The 23,956-nt window shown below is 41.5% G+C and overlaps 1 protein-coding gene and 1 pseudogene across 8 annotated transcripts in view; one reads left to right on the plus strand and one right to left on the minus strand.

Moving 5' to 3' along the window:
* Positions 1-311: 311 nt before the first annotated feature.
* The window catches only part of SPIRE1 (spire type actin nucleation factor 1), a 280,087-nt gene continuing 256,442 nt past the window's right edge, over positions 312-23,956 (minus strand). For 4 of the 8 annotated variants that reach the window (XM_058438665.1, XM_058438664.1, XM_058438668.1 and 1 more), the window contains 8 exons: positions 19,112-19,202; positions 17,567-17,709; positions 14,125-14,298; positions 8,758-8,895; positions 7,474-7,544; positions 6,872-6,899; positions 6,642-6,778; positions 312-4,231 (listed from right to left, as the gene is read on the minus strand). In XM_058438665.1, the coding sequence (XP_058294648.1) occupies positions 3,973-4,231; positions 6,642-6,778; positions 6,872-6,899; positions 7,474-7,544; positions 8,758-8,895; positions 14,125-14,298; positions 17,567-17,709; positions 19,112-19,202 (1,041 nt within the window). In that variant the 3' untranslated portion in view covers positions 312-3,972. The remainder of the gene's footprint in view (positions 4,232-6,641; positions 6,779-6,871; positions 6,900-7,473; positions 7,545-8,757; positions 8,896-14,124; positions 14,299-17,566; positions 17,710-19,111; positions 19,203-23,956) is intronic. The other 4 variants (XM_058438667.1, XM_058438666.1, XM_032152849.2 and 1 more) reach the window with 1 other exon arrangement.
* LOC116468769 (high mobility group protein B3-like) lies at positions 4,813-5,423 on the plus strand (annotated as a pseudogene).

Genomic DNA, 23,956 nt, shown 5'->3' on the forward strand with positions numbered 1-23,956 from the left:
GCCGACTGACTTGCCTGCTGTAGGGCTGCCACAACTGTAAAAAGGCAGCACCTGTGAAGGGGATAGAAACACGGTCACGTGGGAATGCCAATATGACTTACTGGTTATTGAGCTGTGCAGGCTTTTCTGCTTTATCAATTACGCCTCCAGGAAGCTGTGAAAGCTTCATCCATCTCCCATAGGATTTGTCTCCATATGTGTGACACATAATAAAATGTTATGTACTCTTTATGTAATTTTACTCTCCTACTCATGGCTGTTTGTCACTTGTGGTGACAACATGTTAACTTTTCCAGTGAGGTCCTTGTAGACTGTTTTTCTTTTTCTTTTTTTTTTTTTGAGGCGGAGTCTTGCTCTGTCATCCAGGCTGAAGTACAGTGGCACGGGCTCAGCTCACTGCAACCTCCACCTGCCGGCTTCAAGCGATTCTTGTGCCTTAGCCTCCCCAGTAGCTGGGATTACAGGAACACACCACCACGCCCGGCTACTTTCTGTATTTTTAGTAGAGATAGGGTTTCACTATGTTGGCCACCATGTACAAAAATACAAAAATTAGCTGGGCGTGGTGGCAGGCACTTGCAATCCCAGCTACTCGGGAGGCTGAGGCACGAGAGTCACTTAACTCCTGACCTCAGGTGATCCATCTGCCTCGGCCTCCCAAAGTGCTGGGATTACACGTGTGAGCTACCATGCCCGGCCTAGACTGTATTTCTTCAAAGATCACAGGCTGCTGATAAAAGTACCCTGCCTTCCCAATCGAGGTGATTTCTGACAGCTAGTTACCAAAAGACATCACCGTCTTACAACAGGAACTCAACACAGAAGGTCTGATGGAAAGCCATTTTATTTTTCCCTAAATTTTAAAATAGAAGACTTTAATGGAAAACATTTAGTACCATCATGTCACCCTGAATGCCAGCAATACCTCGACTTTTACACACGCAGGAGGCCTAGTAAAAGCCCCGTCAGTAGCACACATTTCTCTGTGGTGCTTCAACAGTTTTGCACATACAAAATTTTCTGCTATTTTGCTTTAGCAAATAGCAACAACTTTTGTGTTTCCTATATGGCACCTAATATCCAGTCCTATATTAATATAGTTAGAAAAATAAAAGGCTTAAAAATTTCTTAGTACGAGTTCATGGTGCTAATAACAGAATCTCTTTAAACATAAGATCATTTTAAGCCTCTTACATAACCACGTCCTGGTTTCATTTGAAATCCTTAAGAATTAAAATCTAGTAAGATTGTTAAATCAATGTACATGTCAATCATTCATTTTCACTTGCCTTGGGAGAGTTAATTCCCACTGTCCACTGAATGAATGCCTTTCAAATATTAATAAATATGTTACAGTATTTACAAGCATTCTTATATACTCCGACACTGACAGGGAGTTATGCCATGGAGAGGGAAGCACAGGTTTCCCAATAGTGTGACTTCATGACGTATGGGACAAAAGGAACCGGTGCTCAGGCCTGGAGGGAGCTGAGATGAGAGCAGGGATGACGGTTCAGATATGCATACATGCTCTAAGACACATCAGACTCTAGCTGAGACCAGCCAGACATTTCTTTTGTTGTTGGATTAGAAGTAAAAGCTGAACAAGAAACCAGGACAAGGAAGGAAGAACTGGAAGCTGTGCCTAAAGTCAGACTAGGCTAAGGATTTTAAAACCAAGCTCCACAAGCTCTTAGTGAAATTATCTAGCTTAGGTGAAGTGTGGAAATTATCTAGCTTAGGTGAAGTGTGGAGGGGGGTGATACAAAGGGGGGTTAAATGTAAGATTTTGTTTTGGCAACAAAAAATGATAGTAATTTGATTTCTACAACTGTGCCATGTGCCCTTTCTTACACCACTTTCTGCAGATTGTTTCAAATGAACGTACCCTCCACGTGACCTCTTTAATGCACTTGGCAAACTCCATTAGTGCTGCTGAAGAATGTATGTTCCATGCTGTGGTAAGAGGTGATCGTAATGCCCAAATCATCCAATACACTATCATAAAGTGAAGTGAAAGACATTTACTAGAGGTTTGCTTTGTGAATGTGAATGAAAGTCTTATTTTGGGGATGTAGTTTCTTATGTTTTAATAAAAACAGTAGTCATTATTTTAAAAAGCACATTCTCCTAGGTGCATATTTACATACATATACAAATACCATTTCCTCCCTCTTGTGCCCTTCTGGGTAGTCATTTTAAAAACTCAAGCCTGGGGTCATCAAAGGGGGTGGATTTATACTCCCACCTAACTGTCTGGAGTATAGAGTTCAGATAGTCTCTTAGGAAGTTTTATAAATGAGATTCACCCAGTACAATTCTGAAAGCTCTTAAACAGGACTCTTTAAAATAATTTAAACACTTAAGTAATCAATAAGGGTTCTCTGGTCGCCCACTTTTACATGCAAATACAGACCAACTGTTAACATGCATTATTTTAGTTAACTGGTAAAGTTTATTTCATAAGTATAAGTAATTTTAAGCCATTTACTAAACTGTAAATTTCAATCCATTAAAAACTACTACCGGAGCAGTTTTGAGGTATTACTGTTAATTTAGTATAGAAATGTTACTGTATTTTGATGTGGTATGAAATGCAGCCACCATGCCTTTCATGAAACGGTGCTGTCGTGGTGCTGACTACAGACATGTCCTATGGCTTTCAGGAAATTATTGTGCATGTGCGTTAACAGATTTTCCGAACATTAATGACAATTCGATTGGTTGGTCATTTGTAAGCATACCAAAATAATAAAGTATAGCCCATGTATGAGCCAAACACACTGAGATATTTGAGGCATACAATGCTACCCTCCAGTCTACTTTCGTCAGAAACCAAACCTACTCACTCAAATCATTTACAAGGAAAACTAGTGCAGAAAGCACCCCAAAAATGTTGCCTGTCAGCAGGTTAATTTTCTTCTAACTTTAAAAGAAGTAGACATTTTTTCTTTTAAAATTCATTTATAAAAATAAATTTCAGTTTGAGACCCTAGGTACCAAATTGTGGCTTAATTTACTCAAGATGGATGTACTATAAAGTTATGAAAAATGTAGCTGAAAACGCATGAGCTCCAGCTCATTTCTGCAGTGTGGCCAACAGCTGCCACTGTACGCTGTCACAACCCTTCTCATAGGTAACCAAAATATGCTCAACTTCTTGACAAACTTTTAGCCTTCCTTTGTCCTGAAACTCCCACACAACTTTAATTCTTAGACCTCCATTATAAAACTATTAGTAACCATAATACATTCAAGATAGAGAATGAAGACCTGTCATCCACTCAGGAGACACTAATCCAGGGCACTGGGACAACACGGCCACTCAGGGGAAATAGTCACCCTTGTGGGTGTACAGCTCTTCAGATGTTTTGCACTAGAATGCAGGCATGAAGTCCCTTGTGTAATTTTTATCTCCAAGCAACAACATTTAAAAATCAGTTGAAGAGTGTCAGCAGGTGCTTCTACGTTCTGTGCTGTGAGCCCCCAGATCCTGGAGTGTAGGGCTCTGGATCTCTCTGTACACGGGATAGAAACACAGTCACGTGGAAATGCCAATATGACTTACTGCTTAGGGCTGTGCTGACATCGGCATCTCTGTTAGACTGATTCTCGCAGGAGAAGCTTTTTTTTTTTTTTTTTTTTTTGCCTTAGTCAGGAGATTATTTGAGGAACAGTAAATAACTGAACTAAGGAAGTAGTTACTGGCTTCCAAAGCCACATACACACAAAAGTAAGTTTCAAACTGTTGTCCTCTCTCAGTGCAAACGAGCAATTGGCAGACCTGTCACGTTTCATTAATCGATACGAACACAGCATTCAGTCTGTGGAACAATGTGATGCAGCACAAATCTGATCTAATGCAAATTCAAGCCCATTAAATAAAACCACAGAAAGGAGAGCCAGCCTGGCTCAGTGTTCTCGCGCACGGATGCTGACTCTAAGCACAAAAGCAGCTGAAAGGCACGAGGCTCAGATCTCACTGATCGTCCTCTCCGAAGGGCAGTACTCCGAGGGGCCTGGCGAGGACATGTAGAAAGACTGCGTTTTCCTTTTCAATCGGGCCCTTTTGTTGGCCAACACCAGACTGCGCCGGCTTGAACTGATGATTTCCGAAATGAACTTCTTGCAGTCCACACACACCTCCATGGTGCTCCAGTCTTCCATCAACTCTTTGGGAAACTGGAGTTCTTCATCTGATTTGTCCATAGACTTAGATTTTGAGGAAAACCTGGGGTAAAAACAACAGAAAACAAAACAGAAGCCCAGCATTGTTACTTATAGGTCTACTGCAATATTAAGAAAATATGTGTAAAAAAAAGTAAATTTGTTGTCAAAACATCATGGAATGGATGAGTGATTTAATCATATGTCCTTCTAAAAAAATTTCTTATTGGAGACAAGGCTAAAAAATATTACTTAGAAAAGAAAGTAGAAGGCCGAGTGCGGCGGCTCACGCCTATAATCCCAGCACTTTGGGAGGCTGAGGCGGGCAGATCACCTTAGGTCAGGAGTTGGAGGCCAGCCTGGCTAACATGGCAAAACCCAGTCTCTACTAAAAAAAAAAAAAAAAAAAAAAAAAAAATAGCTGGGCATTGTGGTGGGCCCCTGTAATCCCCACTACTCTGGAGGCTGAGGCGGGAGAATCGCTTGAACCTGGGAAGTGAAGGTTGCAGTGAGCCGAGATGGCACCACTGCACTCCAGCCAGGATGACAAAAGCGAAACTGCCTCAAAAAAAGAAAATGAAAGAAAGCAGGAAACAAGTCTTATTAAGATAGGCGCTGCCCAGACTATCGAATAATACAGTCAGGATGGCTAAAGGTGACCCCAAGAAACCAAAGGGCAAGATGTCTGCCTATGCCTTTTTGTGCAGACGTGCAGAGAAGAACATAAGAAGAAGAGCCCAGCGGTCTCTGTCAATTTTGCAGAATTTTCCAAGAAGTGCTCTGAGAGGTGGAAGACAATGTCTGGGAAAAAAAAGTCTAAATTTGATGAAATGGCAAAGGTGGATAAAGTACACTACCATTGGGAAATGAAGGATTATGGACCAGCTAAGGGAGGCAAGAAGAAGGATCCTAATGCCCCGAAAAAGCCACCGTCTGGATTCTTCCTGCCCTGTTCAGAATGCCACCCCAAGATCAAATTCATAAACCCTGGCATTCTCTATTGGAGACGTGGCAAAAAAGCTGGGTGAGATGTGGAATAACTTAAATGACAGTGAAAAGCAGCCTTACACCACTAAGGTGGCAAAGCTGAAGGAAAAGCATGAGAAGGATGTTTCTGACTATAAGTTGAAAGGTAAGTTTGATGGAGAAAAGGGTCCTGCTAAAGTTGCCCAGAAAAAGGTGGAAGAGGAAGATGAAGATGAACAAGATGAAAAGGAAGGAGGGGAGGGGGGGAGCAGGAGGAGGAGGATGAATAAGAGACTGTTCATCTGAAAAAAAAAAAAAAAAAAAAAAAAAAAAAAAAAGAAATAATACTAAAAACTCTTAACCACCCTTCTAGAATTCTTGGAAAATAGGGTATTCACCTGATTCCCAATGAACATTAGCTAACTGTAGATGGCAGGTCAGACTACAGGAAATTCAAGTAAATTTATCTTAATCCCATGACACATCCTAAAAACTATCTTTTGACTAGTTTTCTCATCATTTATGTATTTATCAAACAAGCCTCTCCCTCCCCAACAACTCCCTGTATTTGTGCGATTATTTATTGGGATTCCAAGGAGCTGGAGTTAACCAGACCAACATCATAATAAATATTTCTAGGAATGTCTGAGATAACCAGGAATCATCTACTTATTTACTATTTTAACTAAACCAAACAGGATATAAATGGGTAGTCTATAGTAGGTTCAGAGTTAAGTATGGAAAACTGTAGCAGCTGTTACATGCACTGCCTTGAGCTCACTGAAAATTCACACCCAGAGGTCTCAGAGGAGGCAGCCCAAGCACAGAGGCAGACGTTTCAGGCACAAGGTTCATGCTGGGCTCACAGCTTCCTCACCTCGCTGTCCACAGAGCCAGGACATATGGTTGGTGGATCAAAGCCCAGCCTCTTGGCCCTGCCAGCTTGAGGCTTGAGCTGGCCTACCTCCTTCCATCTTTCTTAAGGCCCAACACTAAACTTACCCTGCACTAAATGCAAAGGGACTGATACTCAGATGTTTTTTTCATTTAAATTATTAGCTCTTGGCATAAAGCTTTATTTCTGCCTTTACAATAATAGTAAAGTCAGTCAAAGCTATGGCAGAACATTGTAAACAGGATTAAACAGATTGCTTTCAAAACTAGACAAGGAGATGAGACTGTTACACTCCAATTTCCAACTCCATTGAAAACAAGGTCAGTTTTAAAGATGACTCTTATAGGACACAGTAAAACAGTTATTTCTAAAGTAGGAAAAAATATAAACTCTGTGATGAAAGTATCTTTCAAGTAGCTAGCCATTATTCCTTGAAAAGTTACCTTTGGGGAAGTTTTGGAGATTTGTATGTAAAACTGTATTAAAACCAACCAACCAACCAACAAACCAATAAAGACCTCTCGAGCCAAAACCCTAACACCCTACCACAGTCCTCAAGAGTAGAACTCTTCTTCTGCAAAGGATGGTTTGAGAACCCAGGCCCCTTGCTCACCTGGCAATGCTCCGAAGTGGCCGATGATGGGCAGTGGAGGGTTTTTCTGACCTCATACTACTTTCCCCTCTTTGCAGAGCAGAAGGTCCCAATGAAAAGATAGGAAGAGTGGAGTATGGCTTGGAGGGCAGCCGCATCTATTATCCCAAATAAAACTGACAATGAGCAGTACTGTTAAAGAGGCAGTCACTAAAAGGAACACAAGTATAAATGAACCAAGCTTAGCTTACCTTTTTACAACACTGTGAGCACACCGGCCTGTAAACAAAATCATAAATGTTATTTGGCATGATACCAGGGGATGCAACTGCGAGTTAGAGAAGCCTATGGCAGTAGGGTTGTAAGTTTCTACAATAAACTGCAAAACTCTCCCTTTTATTAGAATGTAACAAATTGACACACTGCAAATTGCCAAAAAGATAATCTACAGAACTTAACTCTTACACGGTCTCCTATAAAAGGATCAACTTACATGTGTTTGGAATTTTATTATTTGTCTATCCAGGGATCACCTGATAATCACATCTTATTTTTTTTCTGTTCAAACATGACATATTATTAGAATGATCTTAGTTATGTAAAACTAAGATCATAGTATGTTTCTCTGTAACATACAGAGAAACATTTTCTAGGTTCAATATCAAATAAATATTTGGCTCACTCTCTTAAGAAATCAGTATTCCTAACCTACAAGGATAGCACAAGGTAACGTAACAGAATGAGTCATTTCTAATTTTATTCCTGTTTAGAAAGATGTTTAAATAAGGAAGGTAATTGGTATTTCTCTTACGACTGTTAAATTTATCTTTTCATCAATTACAAAATACCTTACCTCTTACAGAACTGACAGGTATAAGACCAAGTGAAGAAGGAAAACCTCCTGGTTCGGCAACAAAAGCAGAGCTAAAAAATACAAATTTAAGAGGAAAAAAAAACATTGCCAACAGCAAATTTCCTAATATCCATGTTTGAATATGCTTAACATCTATATATGGGGGAAGCTGAACAGACAAGAGGAGGAATAGAATTCAGAAATCCTGTTTATAACAGCTGGCTCTGTGATGCTGATAATGTAGCTCTGTATTTAATTGTAATTCTATCTCAAAAGATAATAAAAGGCCACAGCTCTTAAGTGTATCCTCATCATGGAAGGAATCTGCAGAAGGTTCTGAAAAACCCTTCTCTGTTTCTCAGATACATTTTCTTTTTTCTTTTATGAGATGGTGTCTCACTGTTTCGCCTAGGCTGGAGTGCAGTGGCGCGATCTCGGCTCACTGCAAGCTCCGCCTCCCGAGTTCACGCCATTCCCCTGCCTCAGCCTCCTGAGTAGCTGGGACTACAGGCACCTGCTTACCAGGCCCGGCTAATTTTTTGGTATCTTTAGCAGAGATGGGGTTTCACTGTGTTAGCCAGGATGGTCTCGATCTCCTGACCTTGTGATCTGCCTGCCTCGGCGCCCAAAGTGCTGGGATTACAGGCGTGAGCCACTGCACCTGGCCTTCTCGGATACATTTTCTTTACAGATCCTTTAAAAGTGTAATGACTAAATGCACACATGGCTTTTTTATTTTTTTGAGACGGAGTCTCACTATGTCACCAGGCTGGAGTGCAGTGGCGCAATCTCAGCTCACTACAACCTCCACCTCCCAGGTTCAAGAGATTCTCCCACCTCAGCCTCCCAAGTAGCTGGGATTACAGGCACGCACCACCACGCCCAGCTAATTTTTGCATTTTTAGTAGAGACGGGGTGTCACCATGTTGGCCAGGATGGTCTTGATCTCCTGACTTCGTGATCTGCCCGCCTCGGCTTCCCAAAGTGCTGGGATTACAAGCATGAGCCACCGTGCCTGGCCACATGCATGGTTTTAGGAAGACATATCGGTATTTGTTATGGTTGCTTGAAAACCTTCCAGTTTTGATTTCTAAGGCAGAAACAAAAATGCCCCCTCTTGTGAACGAGGCAGCACAGGTACTGTCTACTAGGATATGAACATCACACATCCCAAATCCCCTCAAAGTCTGTGCCACCTGGCTAGCAGATAACTCTCCCAGGAGACTATGCATGGGACTGGCCATCCTTCTACTCTTCTGATCAATCAACTTTAAACAGCACTACCTTTCCTTTTTTCAAGGCGGTGTAGATGTCTTTATACTGTTGGTATTTTTCCAGCTCTGCCTTCACCAGGACCTGGCGAATATGCATCACTTCTTCCACAGTAAGAGCGAGGCATTCCACTGGGTAGCAGAATTCCTCCTGAAATTCAAAATGTCACATGAATAAGAGATTCCTACCCCCTGTTCTGGAAGTGCAAAATTTCCCTTCAGATCAGACACCTGATTAGTGGCTTCAGAGAAGAAAAGAGGTTTCCCAATGACCACTGGGACAGAGCTGGCTCCCTCTGGGGACCACATCATTTCTCATTACACTAAGACTAAATATGGCAGAAAACATTTGGGGACCAAGTGATCTACTGAAATTTCCAATAAATGAAAGTTCCTCACGTTTGCTCAGGTATTTTGACTCAAGTAACTCTATTCCATTAAGCAGGGCTGTATTGAAATATTTCAAGCAGGGCTTGAAATATTGAAATAAATTTTATTCTAAACCAATTTTATGTCAGTTTTCTTCTACGCTTATGAAAAAGACATTACTTAGTGTTGTGTTGTACATTATATACCAATAGATAAAAAGCAAATCTACACTGGTCCTTTTTTTTTTTTTCACAACAGGGTCTCATTCTGTCACCCAGGCTGGAGGGCAGTGGCGTGATCATGGGTCACTGCAGCCTTGACTTTCTGGGCTCAAGTAATCCTCCCACCTCAGCCTCCCAAGTAGCTGGGATTACAGGTGCATGCCACCATGCCCAGCTAATTTTTTTGTATTTTTTGCAGAGATAGGGTTTCACCATGTTGCCCAGGCTGGTCTTGAACTCCTGGGCTCAAGTGATCTGCCCACTTTGGCCTCCCAAAGTGCTGGGATTACAGGCGTAAGCCATCTTGCCTAGCCTGGCCTTGTTTTTAAAACTCATTTGTGGTACCCAGAATAGCCAAAAGAAGATGGTTAGTAATTTTTACTGACAAGCATTATTTAGTGATCAGTTACATCAGCACACCTTTACAAATCCTAATGGTACGAGTGGAACTGGAACACGAAAGTACTGGAGCATTTATATCCAAAAGGCAGTCTCTCCAGGCTGCCCCACAGTTCTCTAGATTTGTTGTTACTTTCGACAAATGCTAAATGTATAGTCAGCACTGGAAAGACTAGAGAAATGTAAAAGATTTCATAATAAATATTTATGTTGGCTGTCTTGTGTTAATGGTTTCCCTACAAGCAGCTGCGGAAGATGTTGATGTAACTGATCTCATTGAATAAGAGCCTCACACCCATCCGCTCCCCATCCGGCCCCGCACTTGATTGGTGGATCTCAGAGAAAGACAGAACAGTCTTGTGCATTCGGACCCTGCCAGGCTGCAAGGGGCCATTGTGGTGCAGTGACACTGAAACTGAATGTTCTCAGCACAAACACATTATAATTCACTCCCACACACACACAACAGCATTGCTCACAGGCACTCTGGAATCCAACACGCCAGTGAGAAAGCACATGACTATGAAATGCAGTCAGTTTATGGAGTTTTAACAATCCGTTCTGTCTTTCAATCAGAGAAAAACAAAAATCAGTCTAGGTTGCAAACTTGTCAAACATTAGCATTTTACTTAAAAGAGTAGTCTGAAGAACTACTGCTTCTTACTAAAAATCAATGCAAAACCATCTCTGTTCAAGCTAACTTAAGGAAGATTACATTTGCTTAAAAATGCTTTGGGAAAAATCCTGCATTTGAATTTTTAAGATGAGAAGCTTATTAGTATAAGAGGACGGGGAGTGAGTTTACTCAGAAAGATTGTATCATTTGCTCTAAGATGCCTAAAATACTCATTTAAAAAATCAGCGATCACAGTTTCCTCTTTCAACAGGAACTACTTTCAGAGATGACAGAATTATATCAGCATGCCTGATACCTACTCTGTTTTGCTCCACCCTCAGAAAAAGAGTAGTGCTAGGTGGGAACAATAAACTGCCTTTTTGAGGGTTAGGCCATTAAAACTGTGCACTAAGTAAGTAGTGTTGGCTGAATACATCCGAATGATGGCATTTCCCAGCTTTTAATGTATTTCAGGAGTTTTGCTATTATTTTTATTCATCAGTGATGAGTATGAGTAGGGTATACCTTCTGAAGGCTAATGATATGACAAAATGGCTATGCTGCAACAAAATGTGGGAATCTAGCACATAACCAGGTAAACACTGCTAGATTTATTATGTAGCCAATAACCAGATAGCCAGATTTGTTATTGTGTGTGCTAGGAAGACAGCAAATGGTACCAACTTAACTGACTTTATGATGTGGATAACTAGGCTGTAAACCCTTCAGGCAGATGGTGATTTTTTTCATTTGTAGGGATACGCTAGCATGACACAACAGACCTGGCAGCTTGCACCTCCCACAAAGGGCTTAGTAAAGCATATTTTCAACTCAGTGCTTTGACCCACATGAAAATCCAGTACTTCATGGGATATAATTGTTTTTCCTTTGTTTTGAGACAAGGTCTCGCTCTGTCACCCAGGCTGGAGTACAGTGGCATCATCTTGGCTCACCGCAACCTCTGCCTCCCGGGTTCAAGTGATTCTTGTGCCTCAGCCCCCTGCGTAGCTGGGATTACAGGTGTGCACCACCACACCTAGCTAATTTTTGTGTAGAGATGGGGGTTTGCCACGTTGGTCAGGCTGGTCTCGAACTCCTGTCCTCAAGTGATCTGCCAGCCTCAGCCTCCCAAAGTGCTGGGATCACAGTCGTGAGCAACCGCGCCTGGCCATCATGAGATATAATTTAAAAATAGTAAATTTTTGTTTGTTTTCTTGTTCTTTCTTAAAAAATTTCAAGCAGATTACCCTTTAGTGAAATAATTTCCATCCGGTCAAATGCTAATGTTTTAATTTTGGAGACTTCCCAAGGACAACAAAACTTTAATGCAACATAAAAGAAAATGATAAATAGTTACTAAAATAGTTTTAATTATTTTTTTCAGTTTACAAAAATATTAATTCAACATCTCCAAAGCCAAATTAAACTTCCACAGATCTCGCAGAGCTATTAGCACTCTGGAACATGGAGGGCACTCAAGGCCCCAGCGACAGCGTGAGCCCTTCCCCACCACGGCACTGCCTGGGGCTCCCACATGTGTTCGGCCTGTCTGAGTGGCCAGACATGGCCGGGGGAAGAACCACACTAGCACAACTCTAGTTCCCTTGCTTGCTCATGTGTCAATGGGACTCCCAGATTCAGGAAAGGGAAGCTAAATCTTAGAGTGCTTTAATGAAGACAACAATGTGCTAGAAGACTTTAAACTTACTTCTATGCATGTCACTAAAATTGTTGAGTTTTTTTGATGATTATTCTGGCTATATTTTACCATTCAAAAGGGGTCAGTTAGGCAGCATGGAGATTAGACAGCATAATGTAAAATTTTGGTTATTGTGGCGCAGAGAGAAATGGGAATAGTCATCTTTTTTTTTCTTTTTTGAGACGGAGTCTCGCTCTTTCGCCCAGGCTGGAGTGCAGTGGTGCGATCTCGGCTCACTGCAAGCTCCGCCTCCCCGGTTCACGCCATTCTCCTGCCTCAGCCTCCCGAGTAGCTGGGACGACAGGCGCCCGCCACTGCGCCCAGCTAATTTTTTGTATTTTTAGTAGAGACGGGGTTTCACTGTGTTAGCCAGGATGGTCTCGATCTCCTGACCTCGTGATCCACCTGCCTCGGCCTCCCAAAGTGCTGGATTACAGGCATGAGCCACTGTGCCTGGCTGGGAATAGTCATCTTTTATACAGTGTTCATGATTAGTAAAAACTTCATGAATTAACCAGTATTCGAAAATTACCCAAAATAACCATTGCTTTTTGAGTTTTTAACAAACCAAAGAGAGGCAAATTTAAATAAAAATAGCAACTATTAAGTTTACTCTTCTTAATCAACTATAAAACTCAAAGTGAAGGCCAGGCACGGTGGCTCACGCCTGTAATCCCAGTACTTTGGGAGGCCGAGGTGGGCAGATCACGAGGTCAGGAGATCAAGACCACCCTGGCTAACATGGTGAAACCCCGTCTCTACTAAAAATACAAAAAAAATTAGCCGGGTGTGGTGGCAGATGCCTGGAGTCCCAGCTACTCAGGAGGCTGAGGCAGGAGAATGGCATGATCCCAGGAGGCGGAGCTTGCAGTGAGCCGAGATCGCGTCACTGCACTCCAGCCTGAGTGACAGAGAGAGACTCTGTCTCAAAAAACAAAAACAAAAACAAACAAACAAAACTCAAAGTGAATCCTTTCTTTGCCTAAAGTGGTATATGGCCTTAGTGTTCAGATATCTCTGTTTGGGGAGAATTGATAATCAAATGCCAGCAGGTCTTCAGTAGAGGCAGGAGTGACAGGAGTTAAAAAGCCACCTTGGCACCTGACCACGTGTTGCCCAAGAGCACATCTAAAACGGGAAAAAGGACAGAGATTTTTCCTGCATTTCATGACAAAGATCAGAGAAAGCAATGTGTTGTGCCTTATTTACATTGAGTCTCCTTTCCATATCAAGATGACTAAGAAAGAGTAACAAAGAAACCAGCTGCGGGGTCATCTGTCAAGGACAAGGTTAGTAAATCCAAGGCTTTAGAGAGCCAGGCCCTGCCTACTGTAGCACAAAGGCTGCTCTAAGCACCTGCTACGTGGTGGCAGAAGAGGCTTCAATATGGTCCTAGAGCTTTTTATTTCACTTAGAAATGTGAAGGTTCAAATAATGATATATTATTCTGTGTAAAAAAAACCTCAAAAAACAGTAATATAATGCAGAATTATTTAAAATAGCCACATCAATAAAAAGGAAACTTGAAATTTCTCTTTGCAGAGAAGTAACATACACACCCTGGTTGTCATAACACAGCTTCGTGACAGGTGATGGGAGCACACAGGTTTCTTGAGCCCATGCCCTGGTTGTGCAGGTGTCTGTGGGTGGGCAGAGTCCAGCATGGCTACCTGGCCTGGCAGGAGGCTGCTCTGCTCACAGAATGAGTGAGCAAATACTCTTCTGATGGTGGGGGGAGGCCCTAGGAGGAATGCACCCCACGGGCTCAGAGTGCCTGCTGCACACGGAGAAAGGTGGCAGCACTGACTCTGCTATACAATTAGGTCACCCGAGGAGACAAACACCCACAGGTCCCTCTCATCAGATGCTGCATTTTGAGTTTGTTGTCCTTTCCCAGTTATTTCTCTCTCAACTGAGACCACGGCATGATCGGTGCATCCTGCACAAGAGTGGAATCAATGATTGGAAGCAAAGTGCTATCTAAGCGGTTAATTCTCAGAGAGCGCAACAATTGAGGTGTCACCGTCAGAGATACAGAGAATGAAATAATCCCAGACCCAGCAGAAAAAGGCCAACCTTTGAGGATTTCCACCTGCTGGTAAAAGCTCTCTCACACAGATAATACATAGCCCCTGCTACCCCAAACATGGCTGCTTCAAAAGGATGAGAGCTGAGCAGAGAAGCTGTTTGTATGGTAGAAAAAAGTGGTCGAAAAGGCGTCCTTGGCCATACACCGGTTATCCTAGGAACCTGAACAACAGATAAGGGAAAAAGAAAATGGCAGGGGGAAAAGAAAAGGAGAAAATAATGCTGAACACAAGTGACCTACACATAGTGATTACAGATCACAAGAGGAAAACAAAACAAAAAACACCATGAGGCTGGTACAGTCTGTGCCAACATCTGCATCCACATGTATAAATCAGTGATGAAACCACAAAGTCCTTCCTGGAGAATGTCAGCGTTCACACAGAAAGGATTTTTCTAGTTTAGGGTCCTGTGAACACTCTGAGTTTCCTCAATGGGGCTTGTTGTGACGAAGGACAGAGGCAACTCGTTACTGTGCCTGAGAAAGCATGGGGACATGTGCCAGGCAGCCACTTGCACCTGCTCCAGGAAGGTACTGCCAACACGAGATGCCTTTAGACTGGACAGGCACTTGCCCTCAGTTATTTGACCAAAAGATGAAAAAAATTACATTTTAAACATCACAAGAAAAGGGAGGGAGATACAATAAAAATAAAAATTATCAGCCAGGCGCAGTGGCTCACGCCTGTAATCCCAGCACTTTGAGAGGCCGAGGCGGGCAGATCACCTGAGGTCAGGAGTTCGAGATCAGCCTGACCAACATGGAGAAATCCCGTCTCTACTAAAAATACAAAATTAGCCAGGTGCGGTGGCACATGCCTATAATCCCAACTACTTGGGAGGCTGAGGCAGGAGAATCGCTTCAATCCGGGAGGCGGAGGTTGTGGTGAGCCGAGATTGAGCCATTGCACTCCAGCCTGGGCAACAAGAGCAAAACTCCATCTCAAAAAAAAAAAAATTATCAACAATAAAAACATTCCTGCCATTTTCAGTTGAGGAGTTACAAATACAAAATGATTCTTTGTTTTCTAAAATGCAGCTACATTTTAAAATTAACTACACTTATAAAAACAATACTTACCAAGCTATAGGGCATTACTACAAGGTATGATTTTATGGATTTCCCAAGATAAGCTATTAGCAAGGAAGATCATTTCATTTTGTCTCTGCTGGTGCTTGGAGGCCTGCATGGACTCTGCTCCCTGCCCTCAATCTGACCACTGTTGAGTGCTGACCAGAGCGGCTCTCCCACTGCCTGCTCACTGACATCTTCCTCAGTGATTGCAAGTTAGTTTATCTTGCTCTCCTTCCTGCTCCACAAAAAAAACAGTGCACAGCCTGACCTCGCAACACTAAGAGCTCTGCTTTAACAGGAAACAGCCACGGTCATGGGCCCTTGGGGTCAGCTGAAGGTCTCAGCATAACTTCTATTATAAGCTGAAACTACTTTGTAGCTAAGCTGATAGTTCCTTTACATTGATAATTTTAAACTTTAAGTCTAACCTCAATAATGACATTGTATGATCACATAAAGGCCAGTTACAAGCTGAATGATAGACTGGCTTCTAGGAAAAGCTGAGTGAAGAAGAGAATACCCTAATGATTAGACTTATGAAAAAAACCACAAGTTCCCTCTTACCTATATACATGTATACGTGTGTGTGTGTGTATACACACACGTATACATGTACACACACATACACATATGTGTGTATATATATTTTTAGAGACAGGGTCTTGCTGCGTCACCTACGCTGGAGTGGAGTGGCACATTCTTAGTTCACTGTGGCATCAAACTCCTAGGCTCAAGGGATCTTCCCTCTGCAGCATCCTGAGTAGCTGGGATTACGGGCATGCACCACCACATCTAACTAAGTTATTCATTAAAAATTTTGTACAGACAGGCGTTTCTTAAGTTGCCCAGGCTGGTCTCAAACTTCTGGCCTCAGGTGATTCTCCTCCTTTGGCCTCCCAAAGTGCTGGGATTACAGGTGTGAGCCACTGCGCCTGGCCCCTCTTACATATTTTAAAGTTGTGATAATAGCTGTATATTTTGGTAAAAGCAATAACTTACTCACATGAAAACAAATCTTTAGATGTTTAAGTTTGAATCTGTCTGGTCAGAGTTCTGTTTTCTTGTTGGTAAGTCACTGACAAGGCTATATTTAATCGAATAGCTGTGTTTTGGTGATTATTCCAGAGCTAGAAGAATCCTATCAGGAATTGCCATAAAATCATTAGTTCTTTAATTGCACTGTTTTGGAATAGAGATGAATGACCAAATATTAACATTCTAAGCTCTGTTCAAAATCCCTGCCTTCACAATAGCCGCATTATCTCCCATCTGTTATTACTTTAATTGAAACTCTAATAATAATCACAGCCTTAAAAAATGGACTTACGTATTCAATATATTCTATTATTTTTTATTCATGAATATTTGAAAACACATTAGATATTTGACTGTGGGTAGAATGTTAATTACAGCTGTGCGTCTTGCCTACAAATATTTCAGAAGCCAAGTGGGGCTACAAAAGAGTCTTTGGAGACCTCTGTTGGCTGGGAGATCTATTAATTCCTCCTGGCAGACCCTTGTGTGCTGCCCACTGTCCTGAGAAATGAGCACCTACTATAAGAACCTGCAAGTCTCTGGAAAACAGCAAAAACTGTTAACCAGTTCAACCAAAATAACACCACTGGCCCCAAATATCACAAAACATACTAGAAAACAATGTACAGTAGTTGTTAATGGATCAAAATTCTCCCTCACCTTGTACTTCTGCCTCAATAAGATCACCTACTGTAGTCATTTTGCTAAGAGTTTTTTTGGTCAATTTTTAACAATTTTTAAATGGATTAATAGCCTTTGAAAGAAAGAAAGCATTTCTTTAATAATAATCCATACTTTCAACCATTGATAAATTTTCTGGAAAAAAAAAGAGCTCAAAATGAACAAACACTGGTCAAGTTTCGTTTAAGTTATGGATAGAGTTTGCAGAAGGTGTCACTCTGTTGCCCAGGCTAGAGTGCAGTGGTGTAGTCATAGCTCACTGCAGCCTTAACCTCCTGGGCACAAGTGATCCTCTCACCTCATCCTCTTAAGCAGCTGGGGCCACAGGTGTGCACTACCACACCTGGCTAATTATTATTATTTTTTTTTTTGCAGAGACGGGATCTCGCAATGTTGCTCAGGCTGGTCTTGAACTCCTGGAGTCAAGAAATCCTCCCACCTTGGCCTCCCAAAGTGTTAGGATTATAGGCACGAGCCACCACGCCTGGCTGTTTGTTTCCTTTAGCTATTAAGTAAGTTATTCAAAGTTCATTCTAACTTTTGCAAGTTTTTTTCTCCTTATCATCTTCATAAGAAAGCTAATGATTCTAGGTCTTCTAGCTGGTCCCTAAGTTACTACGAAGTCTTTCCTGTACTTACAAGAGAGCGGGAACTCTGCCTGGAAGGCGGCAGGAACTGCCTCACATTAGTAGGCGTTTCCTTTTCAATGGAATGTCGTCTCTGGGGCGGCTGCCGTCTCTCTGGCTGGGGTGTTGATGATATGGGCAGGAATTTTGGAGGCTCTAAAGATTGAACCAAATGAAATAAAACTTACTGTGAATTTTCTAACACAAAACCTTTTGACATTTGTGACAAACACTGTAATTCAAAGATGAATTATTTATTTCATTGGAGAGATATTTTAAGATGGTAATGGTAATCCTTAGGAGTAGACTCTGAGGGCTGTTACAGAAGAATCTTTGCAAAGTAAACTTGCTACAGAAATAGCAAGAAAAAAGGAAAAATGTTAGGTGTAGCCAGAAAGATTCCCAAATCATACCAAAATTCTCAAATGTACCCTCTTTTTACATTCTCCTTTTTAAAGATAAAATAAGGAAAATCCTTCTTTCTACATGTTTACCAAGACATTTTGTCCTTAGGTTTAAATTAAACTGTATTTAAACTGCAAAAAGTAAGCTTCAGCTTTGATGTTAATATTGTACCATTGTCCTTCTCTGCCTAGTAATATTTTAAGACTGTTTAAAAGGAGAATGCTTTAGTGTCTGAATGGTTCTGGACTCACATTTTGAAAACATAAGGAGAACATTAGAAATAAATGATGGTGCCAGAGTTTTATTTAGTGCTTCCTCCTACTCTACCTACAGAGTAGAGCTGCTTCAATATAGTGGGTGTGGAAAGTGAGAGTCAACACAAAGTTACATATGATCCATCTATTTAGACTGTTCCACCATGAGAAACCACTAAAGGAAAACACAGATATAATTTCCACAGTCAAGAAAAGATACAGAAATCCATTATGTGATTCAACTGGGTCCCTATAATATTTAATAGGCCTGGCCAAATACCAATTGTGGATAACTAGTCAGTACCTACTGTTTTTGATATAATCTGTGTAAATAATAAAAACACTACTTAAAGAATTTTTGTGTATGAGAAATCAAGCCAATATATAATTTTTAATACTTCATAATGTTCTTGTAAATGAAAAGGATTATTAAAAGCCTTTAGAAATCCCTTAACTTTAGATATCTGTGTTCAGAATCTATCTCCTGAAGAGTTATAAAGGTGTTTTCACTATCTACACAGGTTTTTGGAGATGGGTGTGTGTTGGTGGCAGGTGGAGTGATAATAAATATGGTTGTGTTGGGCTTCTGGTTTAAGTTTAGCCAAGGAGGTAATCTATCTAAAACAAAACGAAACAGAACACTACACACAAAACTGATTTATACTATTTCCCATGACTACTGTTCACAAACACACATGTGCCTGTTCTGTCATAAGACCCCGAGGCCTGGTATGATGCCACCCTTGGAAAATAAGTATTTCATCTCCCGATCAGTGAAATGCCTGAGTTAGTTCTTTCTACCCCAAATGATCACAGGGCGCTCTGGGATCTTTGCTCTAGGTCAAGTGTGTTTTGTAGTAAGACATCCGACTATAGTTCTTAGCACCACAACTACTCACTCTTCCTTGTGGACACAGCCTCCAGGACTGGCTCTTCAGGGAAAGAGGGAGACACGCTGCTGCTGCTGGTCGACTTGTGCAGCGTTTCTTCCTGAGCAAAGTACAGGTGGAGAAATCCACTTCTTAGACATTTGTGCTCTAGTGCTACTTAATAACATTTTATTATTAAACAGTTATTTTAACATGAGGCACCAAAGTAGGTCAAAGGTTCAAGGCAAGCAGAAGACAAACTAGAAGGGGTTTCAAACAAGACAGGTCTGGGTTTGTGCCTTGGCTCTGCCCTGATTAGAGTGATGTGAAACTGAGCATGCTTCTTACTGTTTTTTGGAGACAGGGTCTCACTCTGTTGCTCTGGCTGCAGTGCAGTGGTGTGATCTTGGCTCACTGAAGCTTCTACCTTCTGGGCCCAAGTGATCCTCCCACCTCAGACTCCAGTAGCCAGGATCACAGGTGTGCACTTCCACACCCAGCTAATTTTTAAATTTTTTGTAGAGACAGGGTCTTCCTATGTTGCCCAGCTGGCCTTGAGCTCAAGCGATCCTCCCACCTGAGCCTCTCAAAGTGCTGGGGTAACAGGTGTGAGCTGCTGCACCTGGCCTGAGCATGTTTCTTATCTTAGTTTCCTCATTGTGAAAGAGGGTATTTAATATCACTTTTTCCATAGGGTTATTGGAAAGATTAAATGAGGTAATGCATTCAAAATGCTTAACACATTACCTGGCACACAATAAAAACAGTGGTTAATATTATTAGGGAAACATTTAATACATTTATAAAAGTAATACATCGTAAGCCCCATGGTAGCAGATGCTGGATCTGTCTTGTTCACTGATGTATGCCCAGTACCAAACCCATCACTTAGTAAGTAATGAGTGTTTGTTGAATGAATGGATGAAAAAATAAACATTTCATGAAATGTCATATGAGTCTAGAAAAATGTCTACATTGTGGGCCAGGTACGGTGGCTCGCACCTATAATCCCAGCACTTTGGGAGGCCAAGACGGGCAGATCACGAGGTCGGGAGTTTGAGATCAGCCTGGCCAGCATGGTGAAACCTCATCTCTACTAAAAATATAAAAATGAGCCAGGCGTGGTGGCACGCACCTGAGGTCCCAGCTACTTGGGAGGCTGAGGCAGGAGAATCGCTTGACCCGGGGAGGCAGCGGTTGTAGTGAGCTGAGATCGTGCCACTGCACTCCAGCCTGGGTAACAGAGTGATACTCTGTCTCAGAAAAAAAAAAAAAAGAAAAAGAAAAAGAAAAATGTCTACATCGTGCCAAATAAAATTAAAATTCTTATTACCAGTGAGAAGAGATCCTAACTTGTTTCAGACTAAACAAAAATAAAGTATAATATTTATTCCTGAAATATTTACTAAATACTATGTGAGATAAACATTTACTTGTAATTTCTAGTTAGTATCTATAGATATATATATATTTTTGAGACGGAGTCTCACTCTGTTGCCCAGGCTGGAGTGCAGTGGCACAATCTCAGCTCACTGCAACCTCCGCCTCCCGGGTTCAAACGATTCTCCTGCCTCAGCCTCCTGAGTAACTGGAATTATAGGTGAGTGCCACCACGCCCGGCTAATTTTTGTATTTTTTTTGTGTGTAGAGATGGCGTTTCACCATGTTGGTCAGGCTGGTCTTGAACTCCTGACCTCATATCCACCCACCTCGGCCTCTCAAAGTGCTGGGATTACAGGCATGAGCCACCACACCCAGCCTACAGACATTTTTAAATACAAAAGGAAGAAAATTTAGCAAATATATTCACTCAAGACTACATGAGATAGTGAAAATTTTTTGATGTTCTTAGCTAAAATGACTTAAAATTTTTTAATTTAAAAAATTTTTGTTTTATTTTTAAGTTCTGGGATACATGTGCAGGATGTGTGGGTTTGTTACATAGGTAAACGTGTGCCATGGTGGTTTGCTGCACCTATCAACCCATCACATAGGTATTAAGCCCAGCATAAAGTAATTTTTAAGAATTCGCTGTTCACCAAAAACTGGCCTCACCTAAAACCTACTGCTGAAATCATTAGTTTCAAGTAAGCTACAATACAAAGTGTCTGGTCAAAGAAAAGGGGAAAAAAAAGGCCATGTAAACCACATAGTTCAAACAAAAAAGGGTGGGCTGGGCGAGGCTGGGCACCCAGGCTGGGCGAGGTGGCTCACGCCTGTAATCCCAGCACTTTGGGAGGCCAAGGCGGGCAGATGACTTGAGGTCAGGGGCTTGAGACCAGCCTGGCCAACATGGTGAAATCCTGTCTCTACTAAAAATACCAAAATTAGCTGGATGATGGCAGGCGCCCGTAATCCCAGCTACTTGGAGGCTGAGGCATGAGAATCACTTGAACCCGGGAGGCGGAGGTTGCAGTGAGCCAGGATCGCGCCACTGCACTCCAGCCTGGACAACAGAGCGAGACTCTGTCTCAAAAAACAAAAACCAAAAAAACCAAAAAAGGTTTAAACAGTGACCTCCACACTTTTGGGACTTATCATGAAGACCAAATCAAGCACTGTAAGCAAAGCCTCTATCCCAGATACGATGTAGGTCAGTCATACTAATCTCCAAAAAACCTAGCATGCAATTAGAACAATCTTTTTCTGTTTACAGAAGGTCAGAAAGAGATAAAAGCAGAGAGTATCTCTTAGGAAAAGGAACAAAGGAGTCATATACAGTACTTCCCAGGTAATTATCTGCTGAGGAGTCATACACAATACTTCCCAAATAATTATCTGCTACCCTGATTAAAACAGCAGAAACCATCTCTGTGCCTCACACACTTCAGCTCACCTTCGCTAGAAATATTTTTAAAGTCGGCTGGGCGCAGTGGCTCACGCCTGTAATCCCAGCACTTTGGGAGGCTGAGGTGGGCGGATCAAGAGGTCAGGAGTTGGAGACCAGCCTGACCAACATGGAGAAACTGTGTCTCTACTAAAAATACAAAATAAGCTGGGTGTGGTGGCACACGCCAGTAATCCCAGCTACTCGGGAGGCTGAGGCAGGAGAATCACTTGAACCCGGGAGGTGGAGGTTGCGGTGAGCTGAGATCATGAAACTGCCACTGCACTCCAGCCTGGTCAGGAAGAGTGAAACTCCATCTCAAAAGGAAAAAAAAAAAAAAAGAAATCTTTTTAAAGTCTAATTTTATACGTTGTTACCTTTGTTAGTGTTAAGGGAGAATTAGATCATGTTTATTTACTCCAGGGTGGAAACCAGTTAGAGTTAAATTCTGTATAATGAAAATATCATACTTAATTCTGTAAGAAAACTATCTCTGAGAAAAAGTGGCCTATAAATAAGTAAATCGGTCAGAATGAAGTCTTTTATAAGCAAATTAAAAAGATCAATAATTTTATGACCACAAATGTTAAAATTCTAAAGAAAACTGAAAACATGAGAAAGCATAATAATCTGTATCTGAAGAGGTGGAGCCGGAGCACACTACTGCAGTCCAGCACTGGCCACACTTCCACTCAGCTCAAAGAATGGCAACATCTAACCATACATGCGATGTGGTCCTCTCATGTTTCCTTTATATTTCATGTCCTTTTTACGTACATATTGAGCTCCAAAACATGGAGAGCAGTGGAGGGAAGCTTGGCTGGAAGGGGCTCTTTTCTCTCATTCAGACTTTATTCTCAGTGAAGTCCTATGAAATCTCAAAGTTGGATTTTTCCACCACTGCATCTGATCTTTAAAATGACTACTCAATGTTTGATGGTCCTGAAAATCCTTTGAAGAAACAAAGCAACTTAATCAAGAGGCTTCACTATGCCCAAATGAGCCAGTTCCACTCTAATCAGTCAGAAGAACCTGGGTACATAACTCAGCATTTCTCAGAATCTTTTTTATCTAGAAAATGTGGTTGGGTGAAATATTCTTTATAGTCCTCTCCAGGTCAAAAATGTAAATCAAAACTAAGTGTCTTTCCTGCCAGGCACAGCAGTTCGCCCCTACATTCCCAGCACTTTGGGAGGCTGAGGCCAGAGGATCGCTTAAGCCCAGGAGTTTGAGACTAGCCTAAGCAACAAGGTGAGAGTTCATCTCTACAAAAAAAATAATAATAAAAAAATAGCCAGGTGTGGTGGTGCACACCTATGGTCCTAGCTACTTGGGAGGCTGAGACAGGAGATCCCCTGAGACCAAGAGGTCGAGGCTGCAATAAGCTGTGTTTGCACCACTGCACTGTGGCCTGAGTGACAGAGCGAGACCCTGTCTCGAAAATAAAAGTCTAAGAAAGTCTTTCCTGAATCTCCCTTTTAAAGTAACACTAAAAATTTGCAGATATGGTTCTAGGGAAATTAACATTTCAGTTTAGGTGAATTTAAAGGTAACATTTTGATTTTTAAAATCTTTTTATTTATTATTATTATTTTGAGACCAAGTCTTGCTCATTCACCCAGGCTGGAGTGCAGTGGTGTGATGTCAGATCACTGCAATTTCCGCCTCTTGGGTTCAAGCGATTCTCCTGCCTCAGCCTCCCGAGTAGCTGGGATTATTGGCAAGCGTCACCGTGCCTGGCTAATTTATATATATATTTTTAGTAAAGATGGGGTTTTGCCATGTTGGCCAGCCTGTTCTCAAACTCCTGACCTCAAGTGATCCTCCTGCCTTGCACTCCCAAAGTGCTGGGATTACAGATGTGAGTCACTATGCCCAGCCACATTCTTATTTTTTAAAATCCTAATAATGCTGAATACTTTTATTTCATGCTTACTCTTTATATATATAAATTATATATACTATAGTATATATAATATATATTCTATAGTATATATTTGTATATAGTATATATTTATATATAGTATATATAATATACATTATATAGT

The sequence above is a fragment of the Hylobates moloch genome, unplaced genomic scaffold (genome assembly GCF_009828535.3).
Source record: "Hylobates moloch isolate HMO894 unplaced genomic scaffold, HMol_V3 SCAFFOLD_5, whole genome shotgun sequence".
NCBI lineage: Eukaryota > Metazoa > Chordata > Mammalia > Primates > Hylobatidae > Hylobates > Hylobates moloch.